Source organism: Ammospiza nelsoni, chromosome 7, assembly GCF_027579445.1.
Source record: "Ammospiza nelsoni isolate bAmmNel1 chromosome 7, bAmmNel1.pri, whole genome shotgun sequence".
Taxonomy (NCBI): domain Eukaryota; kingdom Metazoa; phylum Chordata; class Aves; order Passeriformes; family Passerellidae; genus Ammospiza; species Ammospiza nelsoni.
Window position 1 is genome coordinate 16,113,521 of NC_080639.1, and position 19,598 is coordinate 16,133,118.

The 19,598-nt window shown below is 40.2% G+C and overlaps 2 protein-coding genes across 5 annotated transcripts in view; one reads left to right on the forward strand and one right to left on the reverse strand.

Moving 5' to 3' along the window:
* Window positions 1-10,282, forward strand: part of PDE1A (phosphodiesterase 1A) — a 159,746-nt gene extending 149,464 nt beyond the window's left edge. For 3 of the 4 annotated variants that reach the window (XM_059475597.1, XM_059475596.1, XM_059475598.1), the window contains 3 exons: window positions 796-1,071; window positions 6,126-6,242; window positions 6,568-9,716. In XM_059475597.1, coding sequence (XP_059331580.1) covers window positions 796-1,071; window positions 6,126-6,199 — 350 coding nt within the window. In that variant the 3' untranslated portion in view covers window positions 6,200-6,242; window positions 6,568-9,716. Of the gene's footprint in view, window positions 1-795; window positions 1,072-6,125; window positions 6,243-6,567 lie in introns of all 4 variants that reach the window. The other variant, XM_059475595.1, reaches the window with a different exon arrangement.
* Window positions 10,283-15,981: 5,699 nt separating this feature from the next.
* PPP1R1C (protein phosphatase 1 regulatory inhibitor subunit 1C) overlaps window positions 15,982-19,598 on the reverse strand; it is a 41,470-nt gene continuing 37,853 nt past the window's right edge. Inside the window, 1 exon segment of the mRNA XM_059476269.1 lies at window positions 15,982-16,377. Coding sequence (XP_059332252.1) covers window positions 16,289-16,377 — 89 coding nt within the window. The 3' untranslated portion in view covers window positions 15,982-16,288.

Sequence of the window (19,598 nt, forward strand, 5' to 3'; positions counted from 1 at the left end):
CCTGCCATCACAAGTTTTCCATTCTCTGTTTATTTTTCATCTAGTTATTCCTGGTGCCACCTCTCTGCACTGTTCTGTTCTTTCTCCTTTTACTCTGGGCCATTTCATTTGTACTGTTCTCTGGGTCTCCACAATAAAGTAATGAGTAGAGCCTTCCACAAACATTATTTTTTCCTGTTGCTGCTGTCCTCTGAAGCACAGTTTCCCCCATATCTGTCCCTTCCCATTCTAGATGTGCCTTTAGCCAAAATGGCAGTGGTATGGGACAGCACATACATAACACCCTATAGCTCGTTCCAGCTGGTTCCCAAATGGATGGTTGGGACTTTTCCAGGTTGATAGGCCAATTTCCTTGAGGGCTTCCCCTCAGCTTTGATGCCTGCCCCATCCCCAGGAGGGCATTCCCCTCTATGCCCTCTCCGTCTTGCAGAATTGATGAGCTCTGCTCTTCCAATTCCTGTGCTGTAAACACCACTGCAGAGGGACATGCCTGCAGAAGGGGTCCTCCTGCTCCCATCCTTCAGGTTACTGTTGTCTGATGATGCTCCTTGCTCTGTATTTTGGCCAAAAAAGAGACACGTTAGACACCAAACCAGAAAGGGGACTGCTATGGTTCAGCTGCAGTCGTGCAATCAGGAGCAGAATCTGACCCATATTAAACACTGGGCATGGCCTCATGCAGAAAGTGATGTTCACAGTATTCCTGTGTGCAGCTCTATATGTCACTACTCTGAAATAAAAAAATTGTGGCATATCCTTCTTATCTAATTCACCTATTTTGTTCCCTCTTTGTAGAAGAACTTGTGAACAATGTTGGTGAACAGGAAAAAGACCAAAGCAGAAATTCCACAGATGCACAGTTACAGGAAGAGGCAACAAGGACACAAAATGAGAGTAGTCAGGGGAGTGATGGTACAGCCTGTCCTCCCAGATCCATCGTCCTACAAGTAGTCTCTTTGGACACTCCTCTGAGTGATGAACCCAGCTCAGAAAAATGCACTAACTCTGATCCGAACCAGAAAGATCTCAGCGATGCCCAGCAAGAGACCCAGAATACAGCCCCACTGAATGGTAATGCTTCATCACAGAGCACAAGCCAGTCTCCTGGAGCTGTCCAGGGTGAAGCTGCAGCAGTGTCTGGTATCTCCCTGTCAAACATCAACAGCAATGTAAAATACTGAAATAAGGTGTTGGACAAACCACCAGCACAGAACAGTTTGTTCAGGCCTGTGTAAAAGTGGTAGTATCCTAAAACATCAAATAGAAGCATATAAAAAAATACCAACTTCTTGATATCAGTTATTTGGGATCTACTGGAAAAATTCTTTAGAGAATATACTTTAGTTGAACTTGAAGAATGGTTTTAGAATAATTTAAAGAATAAGGTGAACTTATTCAGAACAGATCTATTTAACATTTTCTTTTTGAAAAGAAAAAGTAATTACACTATTAATATCTGCTCCCCTTAGTTTGGGTACCTAATACGATTGTTATTTTGTAAACCACATCCTATGTACCAAACATAGCGTGAATCCAAGAGTTAAGCTTAAGTAGATGGAATTTGCCAACTGTAGTAGTCATGGGACTGTGCCATTCACTTAATCAGGAGGATCAGTCTCTTGACTGTAGCTGCTAGACAAGTGGAGCAGCCAGAACATCGCTGAAATGTCAGAATATGTTTTTTAGAGCATAAGTATTTTATCCCAAGATGACCATGTCTAGTACCTGGAGATTGCAACACAGTGTCAAGGGCAGCATGCCCAAGCCATGAGGAATAGACGTTATCAAAGAGGAAGACACTGTACATCTTCATTTTATTTTCTAAGTTTGCTTATAGTTAGAATAAGCTTTGAGGTGTTAGGGTAATGAGAAGAATCAAGGATATAATGACACTTCTTTTCCTCACTTTTACTTAAAATGTGAAACTCATTAATGCTTTAATGACAGCAAGCCTTGCAATATTGTGCCAGAAGTATGGCATTGTCTGAGCAGCAGCATTGAAGTGCTTATAATGCTTAGCTTAGACATGAGTATATGACTTGGCATATTTCTCAAAAAACCTTCTTATGGAGAACTCCCACCTACTCTAGATTTCCACATTCCATGGCTCCATGCTTTTATTGTTGACAGGTTTTTTCCATCAGAAATAACAGATGGTTAATTTAGGGCCCTAAATCAAAATATTTACACTAAAATTACTTTCACAGCATTTGACGTTGTCTAATAACTGACATTTTATCTTTTGACATGTATTTTTTACAACAGGTTTGTATTAAAGCTCAGCTTAAAATTTAAGTGCCTTAGAGAAGTCCTTCATCTCCTGGATGAGAAATGCTGTAGGAAATGCTGCGTCTTTTATCTTTCAGACTTGGCAGAAGGTAGCTGTGGTGTAGCTGTACTTGTGGGTCTTCAGATGGCTGATCAACAAAAATTATATTTGAGAGATCAGATACAACTCAGTATGCAGTTAGTTCACATTGTTGCGTGAGCTTTACATTCCACCTTTCAATCTCTACATTCCACTCTTCAAATGAGAACAGAGATTTCTTATAGCATGCTAATCTCATTTGTTTTCTAAAGCAGGAAATTTTTTAGAGAATGCATTTTACTTTGAAACTTCAAACTGAGAAATTTATTAAATGAATAAGAAGCCATTAGGTTTTCAATACTGTTTTTGCACCTCTGTTGATGTCCAGTGGATGCAGACAAGACTCTTTTAACCAAGGTCAGACATTTTCAATGGAATGCTGCTTCAAGCAAGCAGAGGGTAGCAAACACCTGACCTTTCTCTGTTTCACGAATTAGACTTATTTGGGTGTTCTAAGAGACACCATACATCTGTCAGGACACTCTCCATGTTTCTTCCAAGAAGGCTTCTCTACTTCTGTAGTTTCTGTACTGAGGGTTGGGGGGTAGAAGGCTAAGGGGATGCCCAGAGTGCTTGCTGACTCCTGGGATGAAGAAGTGAGCACCTGTGGGTGCTAGGGCTGGAAGAGTGAGATAGAAAGGAAAAAGAAAAGCAACATGGTTATTCAGGTTGAAATTTCATATGTTAGCTGTCATTGTTCTATCTTTTATAAAAAGCAGAAAATCCAGTTAAGTTTTCTGTGATTCAATTACAGCAGTTGGGGAACGCTGGAAGATGATGTGTGTGCATTCTTGGGAGCTGTCAATGAATGTTTGGATGTGCTATGATGTGGGGGTTCCCCATTAAAAAAAAAATAAAAAGGGGCTGTTTTCTGCTTTTTGTGTCACATCTCATTCTAGGTGTAGTTCTTGTAGACCATCACATTTTAGTGGCAGGAGTAGCTCTGCCCTGGGTCCAGGTTGGTTCAAAGGGAAGACTGGAGCGTCGCTGTTACAACCACTGCAGTTGAGACTGAATGTTGTTTTTTTCCACAAATACCTTTTTTCCTTTCCATCATCTCACTTTAATTTAATTGAATGATACAAGATTAAATGAAACTATTATAAGATGATTTTTTAAAGTGATGATTTTCCTTTACTCCCGAGTGATTTATTAATTAGAACATTAATTTTAAAAACTGCTTATGTTTAATTAAACGACTCCGCATTTCAGTGATTTATAAATGCTAATTGGCAAACTTAACTCCTCACTTGTGATGATAGCCACACTAATCCTTAATATCAAAATGCAAGGGAGATAATAAATCTGTGATAAAACGGATTGCCAGTAGCTCCACTCTCTGTGACAGGGGATGACTGCCCAGTCCCACCGAGTGTGCAGCACATTCCACATCACCAGCAGTCAGCCTGTGAGAGCAGCCAGGCTAAACAGCAGTGGGCAGATCCATGCCATCCACAAGCCAGTTTGATTTATGGTGCTGCAGGTGGCACCAGGGGATCCCCTGTGCCAGGCAAAGGCTTGGTGGCCGCTCAGTGCTGCGGTGGCTCAGCGAGTGTGGAATCTCCGTGTCCCAGCAGAGCAGGAGCAGATTGCTGTGCTGCCTGCTTCCTTGGGTACACCAGGAGCCTGGGACTAAGGGAAGGCAGCCCTGATCAGGCATGGGTAAGGATGGAGGGAAGGTTAGATTTAAAAAGCAAATAATGTGTTTATAGAAAAGATCGGGTTTAGAAGATAGCAGCCATTAGCAATCTCATTTTTTTTATCACATAAAAAAACTTGATGTACAAACAGAAAACCATATACACCTTAGAAGTTACTGTTTAGTTTTTAAAATTTACACCACAATATATGAAAGATATTAAGCTATTAGGGACCTTCCAGAGGAGGCCACATGATGGGAAGGGTCTGGAGTAGAAGCCATATGAGGAGCAGCTGAGGTCACTTGGTCTGTTCAGCCTGGAGAAGAAGAGACTGAGGGGAGACCTCATTGCAGCTACAACTTCCTCATGAGGGGAAGAGAAGGGGCAGGCACTGATCTCTTCTGTGGTGGCAGCGACAGGACCTGAGGGAGTGGCCTGAAATTATGCTGGGGAGGTTTAGGTGGGATAATAAAGGTTCTTCACCCAGAGGGTGATTGGGCACCAGAACAGGCTCCCTGGGCAGTGGTCACAGCACCAAGGCTGACAGAGTTCAAGAAGCATTTGGATAAGGCTCTCAGGCATAGGGTGTGGTTCTTGGAAATGGTGCTGAGTGAGACCAGGAGCTGGACACGATGATCCTTGGGGGTCCTTTGCAACTCAGCATCTTCTGTAATTCCATTAATTGTCTTGTTTTAAGGCTTTCACAAACTCAAGTGTTAAATTTAAAATCTGAATATTTAGATAGCTTTTGCTTTCCTACTTCTTCCCACACCCCCCCCCTTTTTTTTGTTTTGTTTTTGTTTTTACAGATAATAATGCTAATAAAGTTTTGCTAAATCCCTCCAAAAAGAGCCACAGGCTGAAGGATCTGTAGACATTCTTGTTCTAATTAATGCTATTCCAGTTTTGAGACTTTAAAAGCCTTTGAGGTATTGGTTGTCTGTATTGCACCTACATTAAATTGATTGAAAATAAAGGGTGGTGTAGGATGCAGTTTGTGGGAATGTGGTCCATCTGCTTGTGTCTGCATTACAGAGTGGGCAGCACACACTCTGCCACCATTCAAGGTAGTGAAACAAAGGTGAAATCAGTAGCAATTCTTATTTGTTTACAGTGAAGCCATGGCAGATTTGTAGGTATTAATTTTCTTTTTTCTTCATGCCTGTTCACTTGAGTTTTCTTTCCTCTCTTCCTATTCTCTTTTCTAAACAGTCAGCCTCTTCAACTCGCCATCATCTTTCAATTTTCCTTTCGGATCATGCATCATCTGCTTTCTCTTTCAGCTACTTCTACCTTAGTTTTCTGGCTTTCAAAAATATTCCCCTCACTATTTTTATAACTTTTAAACTTCTCCCAGATCATCTTTTCCACTTTAGAGACTTCTATGCTTTTTCTTTCTGACATTTTCAAGTCAGTGTTCTTCCTGGTGGGATCTCTCTATCAAGTGGATAAAACTGAGAAGTTATTATATGTAGTTAGTAAATAACATTGTGAGTTTGCTACATTGTACCCTGCCTGCCATCTCAGTGTATAAATCCCTCAGCTGTACTCATTCAAAGCTACTGAAGGAATAGTTTAAGTAACAGTTTAATTCTATGATTGTCTACTTGAGATTCATGTTGTATCACTTAGTTTGAAAGCTGCTTGTGTTACTCTGTGTCATTTCTCCTATCTGATTGAATTTAGTTCTTAGAACCTGACACTGGCATCTTTCATTATCTGGGAGGAACTCAGACTCTGATTTGAAAGCCTACAGTAAAGAGGATTTAAACAGTGCTTTGCAGAGGGTGAATTTTGACTTTCAATAAGCTGGAACAAAAAAATGAACCAAACCCACTTTATTCACACTCACGTAAAAGTCTTCAGAGTTTTGTTTCATGCTGTGATCTATTGCTTTCATTCTATCTTTTACCTTGTGGATTAACCATAATGATTATTTAATTCAAGCTGATGATTATTCTGGTGAGAAAGCAATTAAAGGAAGCAGTGACTGAAACCTCATTTTATCCTTAAAATATCTTGAGGAACTAGATTCTGTCTGTCTATGGCTGTGCAGATTCTCTTGACTTGGTTAACTGCCCCATTCAGGTTGCCAATCTCATCTGTTTGTCTTCCAGGGGAGCCTAAACACTGTAAGTCAGAAGATATTGTGAAAGCCACGGAGCAGACAGAAGCACTGGTACAGAACTAGATCTGCTATTTCTCATAAGCTTCTGACATTTCAGGCAGGACAGGTAATTTGGTAATTTCTTTCTTTTAATGGGGAGTGTATTATACCATAAAGGCTTGCTTAGTGCTATTCTTAACCTTTTTGTTCCATCCTAGTTGTCCTTATGTTACAAAATGTTGAAATGAGGACACAGAATACCCCACTTTCAATGTCACCTTAAAAAAAAATCCAGTATAAAGAAAGGAAAACCAATACTTTTAAATCTGAATCCTTAGTGTCAGACTAAATGATCATGTGAAAAATCATCCTCAATTCAAGTACATGGAATATTGGAAGAAGTAGTATCAGAAATCTCTTGTTTATGAATTTTCATTTGACCTCTGTTGCAGGAGAAAAGAACTCTAGCTGTTCCTACCTCATGATCTCAGAGGCTGTTATCTGTCAACTTGTTCTTGGATCATCCTATTTCTGTGGAGAGTGATCGAACAAAATGTTCAAAACTGTAAAATGTAAAACCCTGAGCTGGTAACTCAAGGCACTTAAAAATTCACAAGATTTCAGTTGTTTTTGTGTTGCTATTTCCTCTTCTATTCTGCTTTCTTAAACTAGCCAAAATAATCTTTTCAGCCAAAGTTGGACCTTGCTTTGTTGCATCACTGGTACCAGACATTTCCAGTTAATCATGAGACGTGTGAAAACATGATGTTTGTCATCTGTCTGGGATTGCTGTTACGTGTCACTGCTGCTGGTGTCCACTGAAAATGGAAAATCAAAACGAAATGTGTTTCTTGATACTTGTTCATGCAATCATGCTGCATGCACCATAAAAGTCCTACTTGTTAGCTTCCTTAAAATATCTGGAAATAAATGTTTGTAGACTGTACAGGGAAGTTGCAAAGTTACGCTGACCAGCCTGCACAAATGAAGATTCTTCCCCCCTGCAGTGGCTGCCATATGGACAGAACTGGTATTGAACAAATTTGAAAGGTTTTGAAAATTCTCTTAAAAATTAATTGAATAGCATCTGGCATTAAAGATTAAAACATTCTGAATTCTGTAATATTTTGAACAACAACACTACTGGTGTCAGCTCTTCCATGAAGCTGGTACTTATTGTTTTATTGGGTGGAAGAGACAGCAACAGAAATACATGAAAATTGCTTCACTTCAGCAAAATGTTGTGTTGCCTCTCAGACAGAATTGGAAGGTGACACAGAGGCATTGTGTCATGGTTTATCTCAAATGCAAAGGTGACAACATGCATCCAGCAACATCTTTCCTAGAGTTTGTTTCTTTTTGAGGGGCAGCAAAAACAGCAGCACACAGGCAGTTACCTCTGCAAGAAGCCTCAGAATGAGCCCTCCAGCCCAAACTGTGCCCATAAAGGAACTCCGTTTTCATCTCTTCTTCCCTTGAGCTGCACATGACCCCTCCTGATTTGTCTGGGTGTCTCACACAGCTGCAGCCAACCTCATTTCCCTCTGCTGCAACCTGCCAGGAAATTCTAGGCTCCCGTTCAGGTTGTAGGCACTCAGGTGGCTCCCGACGCTCCCTGTTCTCCTTTTTGGACCCTGTGGTTATTACCTCACTGAAGAAAAAGTCTTTCTAATCAGCCATGGTCCGCTCTGAAGGGGACTTGTGGGGGCAGTGGCACTCTCCTTTGTGCCAGGGGCAATTGGGACCTGTGTGCTGTTCATGTGCTGCTTCAGGGACCCAACAACCAGAGCTCAGCAGGCATCAGGCTCCACCTCCACAAGGGCACGCTTGGTCCGACTGAAGAAGGAATCACCAAACAATCCCCTTTGCTGACCCTTACATGTCCACACCTGTTGACTGTCTCTTTTCTGACAGCAGAGCAGTCAAAGTTGAGCTGGGAACAGTGTAAGTTCTGAGCCCTGGGACAAGGGCATGCCAAGAGGCGGAATTCCTGTCGTTCAATATGTAAGCCATATATGTGCTATGCATAAGTAGTATGCATAGTTTTAACTTAAGAAATGTTTGTGCATATAGGATGTAAAAAATACATTTAAATTGTTTTGTGTATCTGGTCCAAGGCTTGTATTTAGCATGGACAAATTTCTGTACAGTGCCGTTAACGAATGAAAATGTTAACAGATGAAATTGTATCATAGATGTTATAACGCAATCAATATTTTTTGCTAAGAGTTAAGAATTTATATATATTCTCTGCTGGTGTTTGAGCAAATTATTAGTAGCCTGGACCGCTCTGTGCACCTTTGCATCCTTTTTGGGAATGTTGGACTCTTTTTCTTCCTTTGTAATAAAATGTAAACCATCTTATGGCTTCTTATTGTCCTTATGACAAGAGAAGAAATTTAATGGTCATATCAGACTTTTTAAAATTGTAAGTTGCCATTGCTGTGGCAGTGGAAAATCTTTTTGATTAAGATCTGAGAAGTCAGAAACTTATTTTAGATAAGTAGATAATCTATAGTTCCCACCAAATTTGAAAAGAACAAAAGACAACTACTATCTTTAAAAACTGGGCCAGTTAGATATTTGCTACTGACTGTTTTTCAACATGATAATTTATGATTCACTGAGCCTGAAAGTCCGAAGCAATCAGAATTTAATCTTTATATTGTATTTTCGCTTTCAGACTTTTATCATATTGAACTTAAAGTTTTTTCCTGTGTCTCTATCCCGTTGACATTTATTACACTGCAAAAATTTTCCCCTGAAAATACAAGCAGAAAATATAACAGATTCTGCAGAGAACTTGAAGCACCCTGTGGGGCTCTCAGTGTCCTGCTGTCATAGTGAGCACCAAGATCTCCCTCTGCAGAAGCTAGAAGGAGCTCCTGGTCTCACAGGAGGTGCTCATTGCCTGCAGATCTCATTCATTAGGACAGAAGAATGATTTTTCTATAAATAATCCTATTGCTCATTTGTATTCAGATTTTATCACTGTGGTAGATGTTACTGAAATACAAGAAGAGTCTTTAGTTTTTTGTTAATGTCAGCTGACTCTCTTCCTTTTTCCTTCCTTTATTCTTAGCAAGATTTTGCCTGGACATGACCCAAAGCTTGGTGTGTTGTTTGGATGAGGAGAAATTTTCTGTGATGGAAAAGACCAATAGAACCAACACATGCTGGTTTAGGCTTTGGGCTGGGTGAAATTTGGGTTCATTTGGGAGAAAGGCTTCTTGAGAGAGCCTCTCCCAGGACAGTAGTTTTATCTCTGAAACCTGTAAGGCTGCGCTACCAAAACACTGCATGGGGCCCTAAGAAATGGTGTTTGTATCTGCATCTCTCCCACAGCATTCTGGGCATGTACCCTGCATCGAGCACACCGACCAGCTGTAGCTATAAATGAGCCCTCAAGAGTTTTATTTTGTACTTTTATCTTGAGATATATGACAGATATATTATGTAATATTGTTATGGGTTATGATCTAGCCAAGTTTTTTTTAATTTAATTTTCAAGGAGGCAATCTACAACTGTGTGTTTTTATTCTGCTGTATTTGTCCATATTTCCTATGATGATATTCCCAAATAAATCTGATTTGAGGGCAAGGATTGTGAAGCTCCTGAGTGTTAGTTACAAATTTGATTTCCTGGAGCAATTTGCTCCTTTGTGTATGACTGACTTTGAGAAGTGACACTGTGTATATATGGTCATTTCCAACCCTTTCACCCATTTGGGACTCCACAGTTTTCCCATTATTGTCCCAGTTTGCCACACAAAACTCACTCACATCCTCATGACCCATTTGAAAACATTTTTTTTAAGCTAGTCTTGCCTTCTTAGCCTTTATGGCTAAAACAGCCCTCACATGAAGAAAATCATAACCAATAAAATATTTTTTATACAAAAAAAAAATACATACTATGGTTGAAATTGAAGGAGCCACTGGGACTGTACTTGTTAGCAACAATTCTTCAGGAAGGGTATGATTTTGAGGGATACCTTCATGGCATGGTGTAAATTTTACAATCCAAGTTCAGTGTAAATGGAATTAAACAGGGCCCCTATCCACTTGGATTGAAAATGAATGGAAAGATTCCTATAGGCTCAAACATGTACAAATCCTGACTAGGTACATGATGAAAATAAATCAAGACAACTACTTTATACCACATTCTTTGCAGTTCATCTTTTCCAGGTACCATCTGAGCTACATGCACAAAGGACCTTCTTCTTGTAGAGATGCCAGAAGTCAAACAAGCCACTACTGTGATAAAAATAATTTCAAATTAACAAATCAAGGTCACTAGTGGTAAGTGCCTAAAATGTGTATTTAGAACAGACTGTACAGTTATTGTATGAGAAAGAGGAAAATGTAAGTATGACTAACATTCTCCAGCAGCAGATTGGAGATTTCTGTGTAGAGTAGTTTAGCAGAAAAAGGTTTGTCTGAAAGGGGAGTACATCCTTTTAAAATAATTTTTTAAAAAATCTCTTCCTTGAAAAACAGTATGGAAAAATGAGTGGAATTGAATTTAATGCTATGAGTAAAAGAAATTGTCCTCTGTCAAACATTATGCAAACATTTAGGCTACTTCCCTGGAATAATTTTACTTTCCTGGTCATTTAAGTACTTAATGTGTCTCCAGAGACTCCTTTTCCATGTCCCAGGGCAAACAATCAGAAGTTTTATCAAACTGTGAATATCTAAGTTTTCCCCTGGGAACAAAGAAAGTCATAACTGTGGAGTTATAAATGGAAAAATCTGTTATAAAAAATAGGAAAAAGTCTCTTATAAAACTTTTGGGATGAACTTTGCTGCAAAATACATTCTTTGTGCTTAGGCCAGTCCTTTGCTTGTGGCTTTTGAGTGGAGAATTGTTGGGGAACTTTACATTAGCTGAACTTGGACAGATAATATCTTAACAAAATCAGCTATTCTGAAATTACATAGTACATGAACTTTAAAGCTGTTGAGTTTTATGCATTTGCAACATCCTGTATAGGTCATTATTACAAACCAGAAGTAATGGAGTTGTGGCCAAATAAGGGGGTAAAAATCAAAATGGTAGGTGCACTCTTGACTTTAAGATGGAAGTTAAGCAGAAACAGAAGTTTCTTCATTTTTATTTGGACTGTAGTTTTAAAGCTTTCTCATCACCACATAGGACCTAATGCTGGTGCACCTACAAGCAGCACTCCTGAACCTGCAAGAAAGACTGTGGGACTTGTATCATAATACCATGAATAAACCTAAAGGTACATGAAAGTATTGGTAATTATTTGTACAAAGTCAGATATGATTATCTCAATCAAAATTCAATGAGCCAAAGGGTCAAATTCACCTATGATGCATTTCCATGAAATCCAAGAGAGATGGTGTCATTATACCAGAAATTAATTTGTTAATTGGATAGTAATTGGTTGTTTCTTGCTTTCTCTGTATTCAGCTGGCTTACAGATTTTGTTTTCTGTGGTGCAGGGTACTCTGAGGGCCTAATGTCTCTGTACAAAGCATGTGTTTAAGTTTAGGCCATATTGAATTCTTTTGTTGAAATTGTCCTTCTTTATCTTTGAGACTGCTCGACTTTGAGAGAGAAGTGTATTTTTCTTACTTGTCAGAAATGAACATTCACCTTTATTGTTTAGGGTTCAGCAGGACTTCACAACTGGAAATAATGGCAGCATATTTGGGTCAAACATTTTAATACATGATGCATCTTTATTTTAGTGTTCCCACCCGGGGAAGACTCCTAATCCGCTAGGCACAAGGTGGTTTGGGGTAGGGCAGAACTGTGACTGCAGCCAAAGTAACTCTGGAGGACGTGTGTGGTTTCAAGTAAATAGCAGATACAGGACCATGACTACAGAGTTGATATTTCCAGTAAATTAGAGAATAAAAATGTCATGAGCAATTTAAATATTATTTATAGTTGACCTTCATGTCTGTTTTTAATATTCAATCTGCTGAGTGTTTAAAAAAGCAATTAAAAGTCCCATATAATGTTAAAACCCTTGATAAATGTAATAAACAAATGACATATTCAAAAGAGAGAATCTATGTCCCATTAGGAGAGAGAAAGAAAGATGAGAGCAACATATGGCAGTATAATTAGAATGATTAGGGAAGCACATCAACAGAATTTATGCTGCAGGGAAAATGTAATAAGAAACCAACACACTTTCCTCACTGCCTTGAAAACTGCAAATATCGCTCTCTGAAAGGGAGAAGATGCAGAAAGGGTCCCTGGCATTTAAAGCTGTAACTTGTGTTCTTCTGTCATTATTAAAGATGCACACAGCCATCTGCAAACCATTTATTTTTTGCAGAGTTCACATTGTCCCATTGCTTTGATTAATAAGGAGCAATATTACACCTCAGCTGCTTTTCAGAAAGATGCTATTTTGGAAACCTAATTAATACTCATTCCACAGTTAGCTTGAGGTGTTCGTTAGTGCCAGATACTGAGTTCTTATTTGTTTCTCATTATGTGGAGAGTATTGCCTCTCAATGCCAGCCTTCTTGTTTTGCATTTTGGAATAACCTTTCTACACTCCTGCTTCCCACAGCCCTCCCTTCAGAAGAGCTAATAACACCTGCCATCATTATTTTCACATGCCTGTTAATGTCTGTTGAAGACATTGTGGGCTATTTACATAGATAGACTATCCTGATGCACAGCAAATATTCCTGCTGTTTTCTGAACAGTTGGGCCAAAGAAAAAGCAAAATTTAGGAACTTGGAAATGCAATTAAAATCTCAGTTTACCACTAAGGGTCAGTATATACTAGGCAAATGAATCATTACAAAATTGAGAGTGTATGGCCTAGCAGAATACCAAATAATTTTTCTGCCCTAATCCCCCCAGATTATTTAATAAAACCACAAAAACTCTGCAGCAGAATATAAACACTGAACTTGTTTAAACCCCATCAGCCCACTTTGATGAAACAGCCTGAGGTTTAGCAGAGGGTGCACAGATATCTTGCTTGAGATTTGCTCCAAGTGCTGCTATCCTCAGTGGAGGATAAAGGAGGGAATGCAGCAAAGCAGACGGCATTTAGCATCCACCCAGCTGCCAAGCATAATGCTGTGCATGAAAAGGTTAAATGTAATTGCACATGTCAGGAATCAACAGAACAACTGAGGCTCTTTCTGGAGCTCACTCTTGTGCTGATCTGCTATAGAAAAAAATAATAAAAAGAATGAAAAAAGAACATCTGTGGGCCTGGGTACTAGCATGGATGCAATAGGAGAGGAAGAAAGGGGAGTTTGAGGGACAGCATGTTTTAAATGTGCCCTTACATTGTCCCCCCAGGGTTAGTGGACAGACAATGCCTTATTTTCTGCAGGAATAAGGTCCCTCATGAAAAAAAACTTGTCTCAAGAGAAAAGAAATGAGGAGGGGAGCCCTGCACCGAGCAGGACATTTCGTTGTACGGTGCCGGCTGTACAGAAGCAGAGCTGCAGCCTGCAGGAGCCCTGCTTGGGTCCCTCCCCAACCATCACAGCCAACCCAGGCCAGCTCTGGAGAGAGCCCCCAATGCTTCACCTTCTGGAGTAAATGAAATGCTTTTTTTTAAAGAGTGAAAGCCACCACCAGCCTGGTGCTTGGTGCTACAGGAGGTGCAGATGAACTGGAAGCCCCTTCCTTACTGAGTGCCTGGACCCTGGGCACCATGGGAGGCCCTTGCCCAAGCACAGGCAATAGAACCTCTCCTGCAGCCCTGCCTCAGAGTCAGTGTTGCATGTGATACTTTTGGTAAAATAACACCAACAGTGCAAGAACTAATGGAGATTTTTCAGTTTACATTACTGGGGAGAAATAATGGTACTATGATAAGATAGTGGGTAAATTCTTGAAGACTTTAGCAGAATTTATAGCAATCTTAAAAAAGAAAAAGCAAGAAATCCAGTAATTAAATTGATAGCAGGATAATAGAAGCTTTCCTGTACACTCCACATCATATTTCCCCAAAGGAAAGTATGTTTCAGCCAAAATCTATGGTCTTTTTCAAGCAAAATTCCTCTGACTTCAGTGGAAAGCATGCTTTAGAAAACATACTTCAGAATGCTTTAGAAAGAAATTTTAAATCTTGACTCTTAATGTCTACTTAAGTATGATCTGATTTTGCACCTGGAGAATAAACAACATACACCATTCTGAAAGTCAAATAACAGTTCAAACTAAATCTGGTGGGGTTATTTTTATTATATAAAATAGGGGTTATTATTATATCCCCTTATTATTTATAAAGTGTAATTAAACTCCAGTCCAACTGTGAGCCTGAAACAGGATGTTCAGTGGTGAATTCTCCAAGCTCCTGTCAGATGTTTTGGGTGTTGCCTTTGAAATGCTGAGATTCCACAGTGTTGCATACCTTGTCCTGGTTTCCAGTGCTGTAAATCATGTCCATGCTTTCCTTTGCTCACAGGTCCTGCACAGTTCTCATCTGCAGCCTGTGGGTACCAATAACCAGCAGAAAGACATTAACATCCAAAGTGCTTCATTAGCTAGCAGCACAGAGAGATGTGTGTGAAATTAAACACCAGTGACTGATACACAGACTCTGGCAACAAGAAATTTTGTGAAGAGCCTGGTGCTGTGTGAAAGCAAAGCCATGGCAAAGCTGGGACCAGAGCCCAGCTCTTCTTGCTGCCATTCCAGACCTGACTGGGGCCATTCAAACAGTTTCTGAAGGGTCATTTCCTTCTTTTTGTTGTTTGGGACATAAAAAGCTCTCAGTCCTGTAAGTCCTGTAGTGGCTCGTGTATAATTGCAGAGTCCTTCTTTAGTCCTTCTTGCACACCCTTGCTGAGCTGCAGTAATGGATCCTGACTGCAGTGCTTCTACAGAAAATGGAACCAAAGAGGACAGGATACAGAGATACAGATGGAGGGAAAAAATGGCTCTAAAATATAAAAAAACACTAGTTGACAGATCCTGTTCTCAGCAGGTCTTCGTGGAAGACCTCAGATTGTGAGATCAGTGAAATCACCATGCAAGGCATACACAAAAGGCTCTGTGTTTTCCTATATTTAATATATAGTATTATTTTGTTTGTTAGTTTGTTGGTTTTGTTTGGGGTTTTTTGCTAGCTCAGCCCTTTAAAAGAGACTTGGATCAGTGGAATGTTAATGTGAGGATAAAACTTTTGTATCAAGCAGTTAACACAAAATGACAGCGAATTTATTTAAAAATCTGCCGTTGATTGAAAAATTGAAATAATCTGTAAAGTGTGACTTTGAAGAAACATTCTTTTCCTTCTCCACCTTATTTCATTTTATGCCATAGAGTTTTTGTGATCTGAAAAACAAAAAGGATGGTATGAACCATGCTGACCTCAGCCAAAGCCCTGGGACTGATTCCCAAGGTGAGTTTGTGCAGCTAGCAGTGCTGTCCCTCACTGGCTCAGACTGAGCCAAGCACAGGGGGCAGGAAGGCTGTGACCTGTCCTGCCTGCAGGTGACAGAGGGGGATGTGGCACTTGCTATGACTCAGCTGGGGCTGGGACCCGGCTCCTAGGCCTTGCACACGCCTGTGCTCCTCACTCCCACATGAAAGGTGTTTTACTGCCCCCAGATAACAGTGATCTTGTGTGAGAGAAATTGTTTTGCCTGCTGAGACAAGGCAGCCTCAGAACAAAGCAAAGCAAGTATTTCAGTGTCCCATATCCAGGGAGCACAGGGCAGAGAGTCTTTGCATCATTCTCTGGACAGAGCCACCTCTGCTCGCTTCATTACCTTTTTTCTGTCCACATCACTGCAAGTAACTCCACCAACAAGGGTAAAAACTGTCCTTTACCTAATGAAAGGATCATTTTATATGAACATTTCCCTAGCAAGACAAACCCTCTGTACAACAGACAATCTTGTCTAAATTACTGTATTATTTATTTTGTACCTTTTAAATCACTTTTATTTACAACAAGCCTTAGATACAGCTCACACGCAGCAGTTAAGCTCTGGCAGTACTGACCTCGGGGAGCTAACACATTTGCGAATTACATTTCTAAGTCATAGAAAATAAAAGAAAAAAACCGAGTTTAAAATATCAGTTTTGTCTCCGGGAAGGAGAGCGGCAGGACCCGTGTGCGGGGCCTGCGGGGCCCGGATGCTGCCGGGGCAGGACACGGCAGGGCCGGGATGGGCTCCGGGATGGGCTCCGGGATGGGCTGGCTAATGGCCCCACTCCTCCTCCCGCTCGCCAAGCGCCTCTTCTTCCTCGGGAAACACTGACTCACTCTGGCTCTTCAGGTGCTTGATCCCTGAAAACACAGAAGTCATGGTTAAGATTGTGCTGTTTGGCAGACATCAGGTATTTTTTTGTGGAGGAAGGAACAGAAAACCAAAATAAGGGCAAGTTTAATGCTCATATTGGCTCCTTTTTTAGCAAGCCTCTTAGTTCAAGTCACATGATGGTGTATTTAGAACAGAGATATTTTCTTCCTTGAATAAAGGTTCTGAACAGTATTTGCTTCTTTTTTCCTTGGTAAGCCTTGGTCATGTTTGTGTTGAGCACCATTGCAAAGCTGTCCTGAGCCAAGGAGAGCCTGACAGAGACTGTCCTGGCAGAGAGGAGACTGCTGGCACCAAAGCTGACAACACTGGACCATTTCTTACATGGATCATTTCTGTGACAACACTGGACCATTTCTTACATGGACAATGTGTTCTTTTGACCTCCAAGTACCATGAGGGGCAGGATGAAAAGGGTAAATACCTATCACAGGATATTTGGAAGTTCAAATATCCTGGTTTTGGTTATATCAAGTTTTTAGTTTGAGGGAAGTTATGAAGTGGGTACTGCTGGCTGGTTTCAGCCAACAAGTGAAGTAGACTTTATGAAAATGAATCAAATTACAGATGTTTCCCTGTCTCATGTTCAGTACAAGAAAACAGATTTCAATCAATGGGAAAATACCATCTTCTCAGCTCTGCCTTGGTGTGATAGAATTTGAGCTGGAAAAGGAAGCAACATCAAGACAAAAAGATGGCAGAGAGACCAGAGAGGAAATGTTATTTTCATAAAACCTAAAAAGCAAATGTGCAAGATTAGTCTCGGAGTCCCCCAGTTTATGACAAACAAAGTGGAAAAATAACTACTGATCAAAACTGCATGATTTGAACAAAACATAATCCTGAATTAGGCTATTATCTGATGCCGCTACTGTCATTGCATAAAAATATTTTTTATTTCATTAAAGATCATACATAGTTCTAGTAACCATCTCTAACTGTTAGGAAAAATGCTTCCCTTTTGTATCACTTCCTCTCTGTGATGAGGAGAAATGACATCCCAGCTGCTTTATATTATCACTAGATAATCAAACACCCCAATGTGCACCCTGCAAGTCATAGGACTTGTAGGAGCACATTTTTCTAAAAGGGGTTCACCCTTGAGGGGTAAGGGCAAGATCCAGATTACTGCTAATTGTGAGTAAGAAGAACTGATGATGGTGTAAGTCCAAGAGCTTTGACCCCAGCGCCTCTTCATCTGCAAGTTCCTACACCTCACTGTTTAGATCCACACCACTCCAAAATACAGGATAGATTTTTTTCCAAATATCACTTGAAAAAGATCTCAGCATAAGTTATTTCAGTTCCACAACTTTACAAATAGATGAAAACAGTATCTTGCAATGATTGTACAACAACCAGCTCTATTTCTAACAGGAGCCCATCACTCTGTGCTGGGCCCTGGGCTCCTCTCTCTCTTTGCTTCCACCCAAATGACAGCACACAGCTCCTGGGAAGCTGTTGTCCTGACATAAACCAAGCAAATACATTAATGCTCGAAGGCCACAGTTCTTGTAAGGGTGCCCTGCAATAATCCAGCCATTTTCAATTAAGAACTGTGATACATGAAGGTGCTCAGCTACTACCAAGGTCTTTAGCAACACCCTTTAGCAAGACAAACACTTTAAATAAGATTTCACCTAACTACAGGTTAATGGACATTTGTTTCCAAATTATGTTTTGTTTTTAAGGTAAATTTTTCTCCCGTTATTTCCTCTGCACTTACAGAGCCATTTCTTGCACAATTCACAGTGCTCATCTAACAGCTGCTGTTCAATTCTGTCAGGAATTACTGGAGCCAGAGGGAATAATTTCTTTAGGGAGCTTTTCAAAGATAAGAAGGGCAAAGTTATGGACAGAAAATAAGGCATGTCATGCATGGTATGATGAAACCATGGAACTGTATTTTTTTTGTAGGAGTGAAGACTTTTGGCCGTGTGGTTTAATTGCAATATTAAATATGAAAATTGTAGGAAATGGAAAGAAATTACATCACTGAGCATTACCCATTGATTTTTGCATGGCAAGTAGCTATTGATCTTATTTAATGATTTTTTCATAAACTCCATTCTGCAGCCAGCCTTCACCTCTGCCAGTCATTTTATGCTACAGTGTCCCTTGGAAGTTTCCTCCTCTGACCAGTAAGTGCACAAGACTTCATGTAGTTATATATAAGCCTCAAGATGGTCTCACACATCAGGTTGTCAGAATGAACTGAGCCTTGGTGTGGCATTACAAAATAAGATGCTCATCTAAACAATGGAATAAACCAGTGTGAATTGACATAGAGGTAATGAAATTCCTGTCAGTAACATATGAACATATATGACAGGAAATGCTGGTAACTGCCTTGAAAAGATACATTTCCTGCACAAAGCTGCAGACTTTTACAGTGCAAAAAATGGTTTGGAGTAATAAAAATAGTTAAGTTACAGCAATCAAACTCCTGGATTAAAAGCATATCTAGCCACATAACATTGCAGCAGCCCACAGTGGCTGCCAAGGGTGGTCAGGAGGCACCAGAGCTGGGCAGGTGCACACTGGCACACTGGGGCACATTCAGGCACAGCTCAAGAGCAGAGGCTGGGACAGTGGCTCTCCAGGGTGGCTCCAGAGGGGTTATTCAGGCTGTGCCCTGCCCTTTGTCAATATGAGCCATGTGACAAGCAGGTAGTGGGGTGAAGCTCTAACCACAGAGTGCATTTCTGGATCAGTTCAGCATCTTTTCTTAGCAATATCTATTATCTATTTATCTTTGCAATATCTATTGTTTGCTGAAAGGTTAGATTCTTTTAGAGACTGAATAAAAATTCATTTCTCAGGTCACCTCAGCCGGTTTTACAACCACGACTATGGCAATGCTAATTTATGAGACAGGATATTTCCTTCTCATATTTCCAATTTTTGTACCAGTGACACAGCTCGTGACCTCAGCTTTCTCAGCTAGTAACCAAGAAGGACCAAAATGCTGTAGTTTGAGGGTTATTTCTGTTCACTGATTGAACACAATGTAAAGATGAGCATGAAATACAGACTGTAAGATTTTACATGTGGCAAAAAAGGCAAAACAAAGCCAGGATATTTTAGAAGAAATTGTTTGTGTGTAAGAGCACATCCAAGTTAGAAACATCAAGTTACTGATTCCACATAAACTGCACAAGCTTTACAGTATCAGTAGCAAATAGGGAGG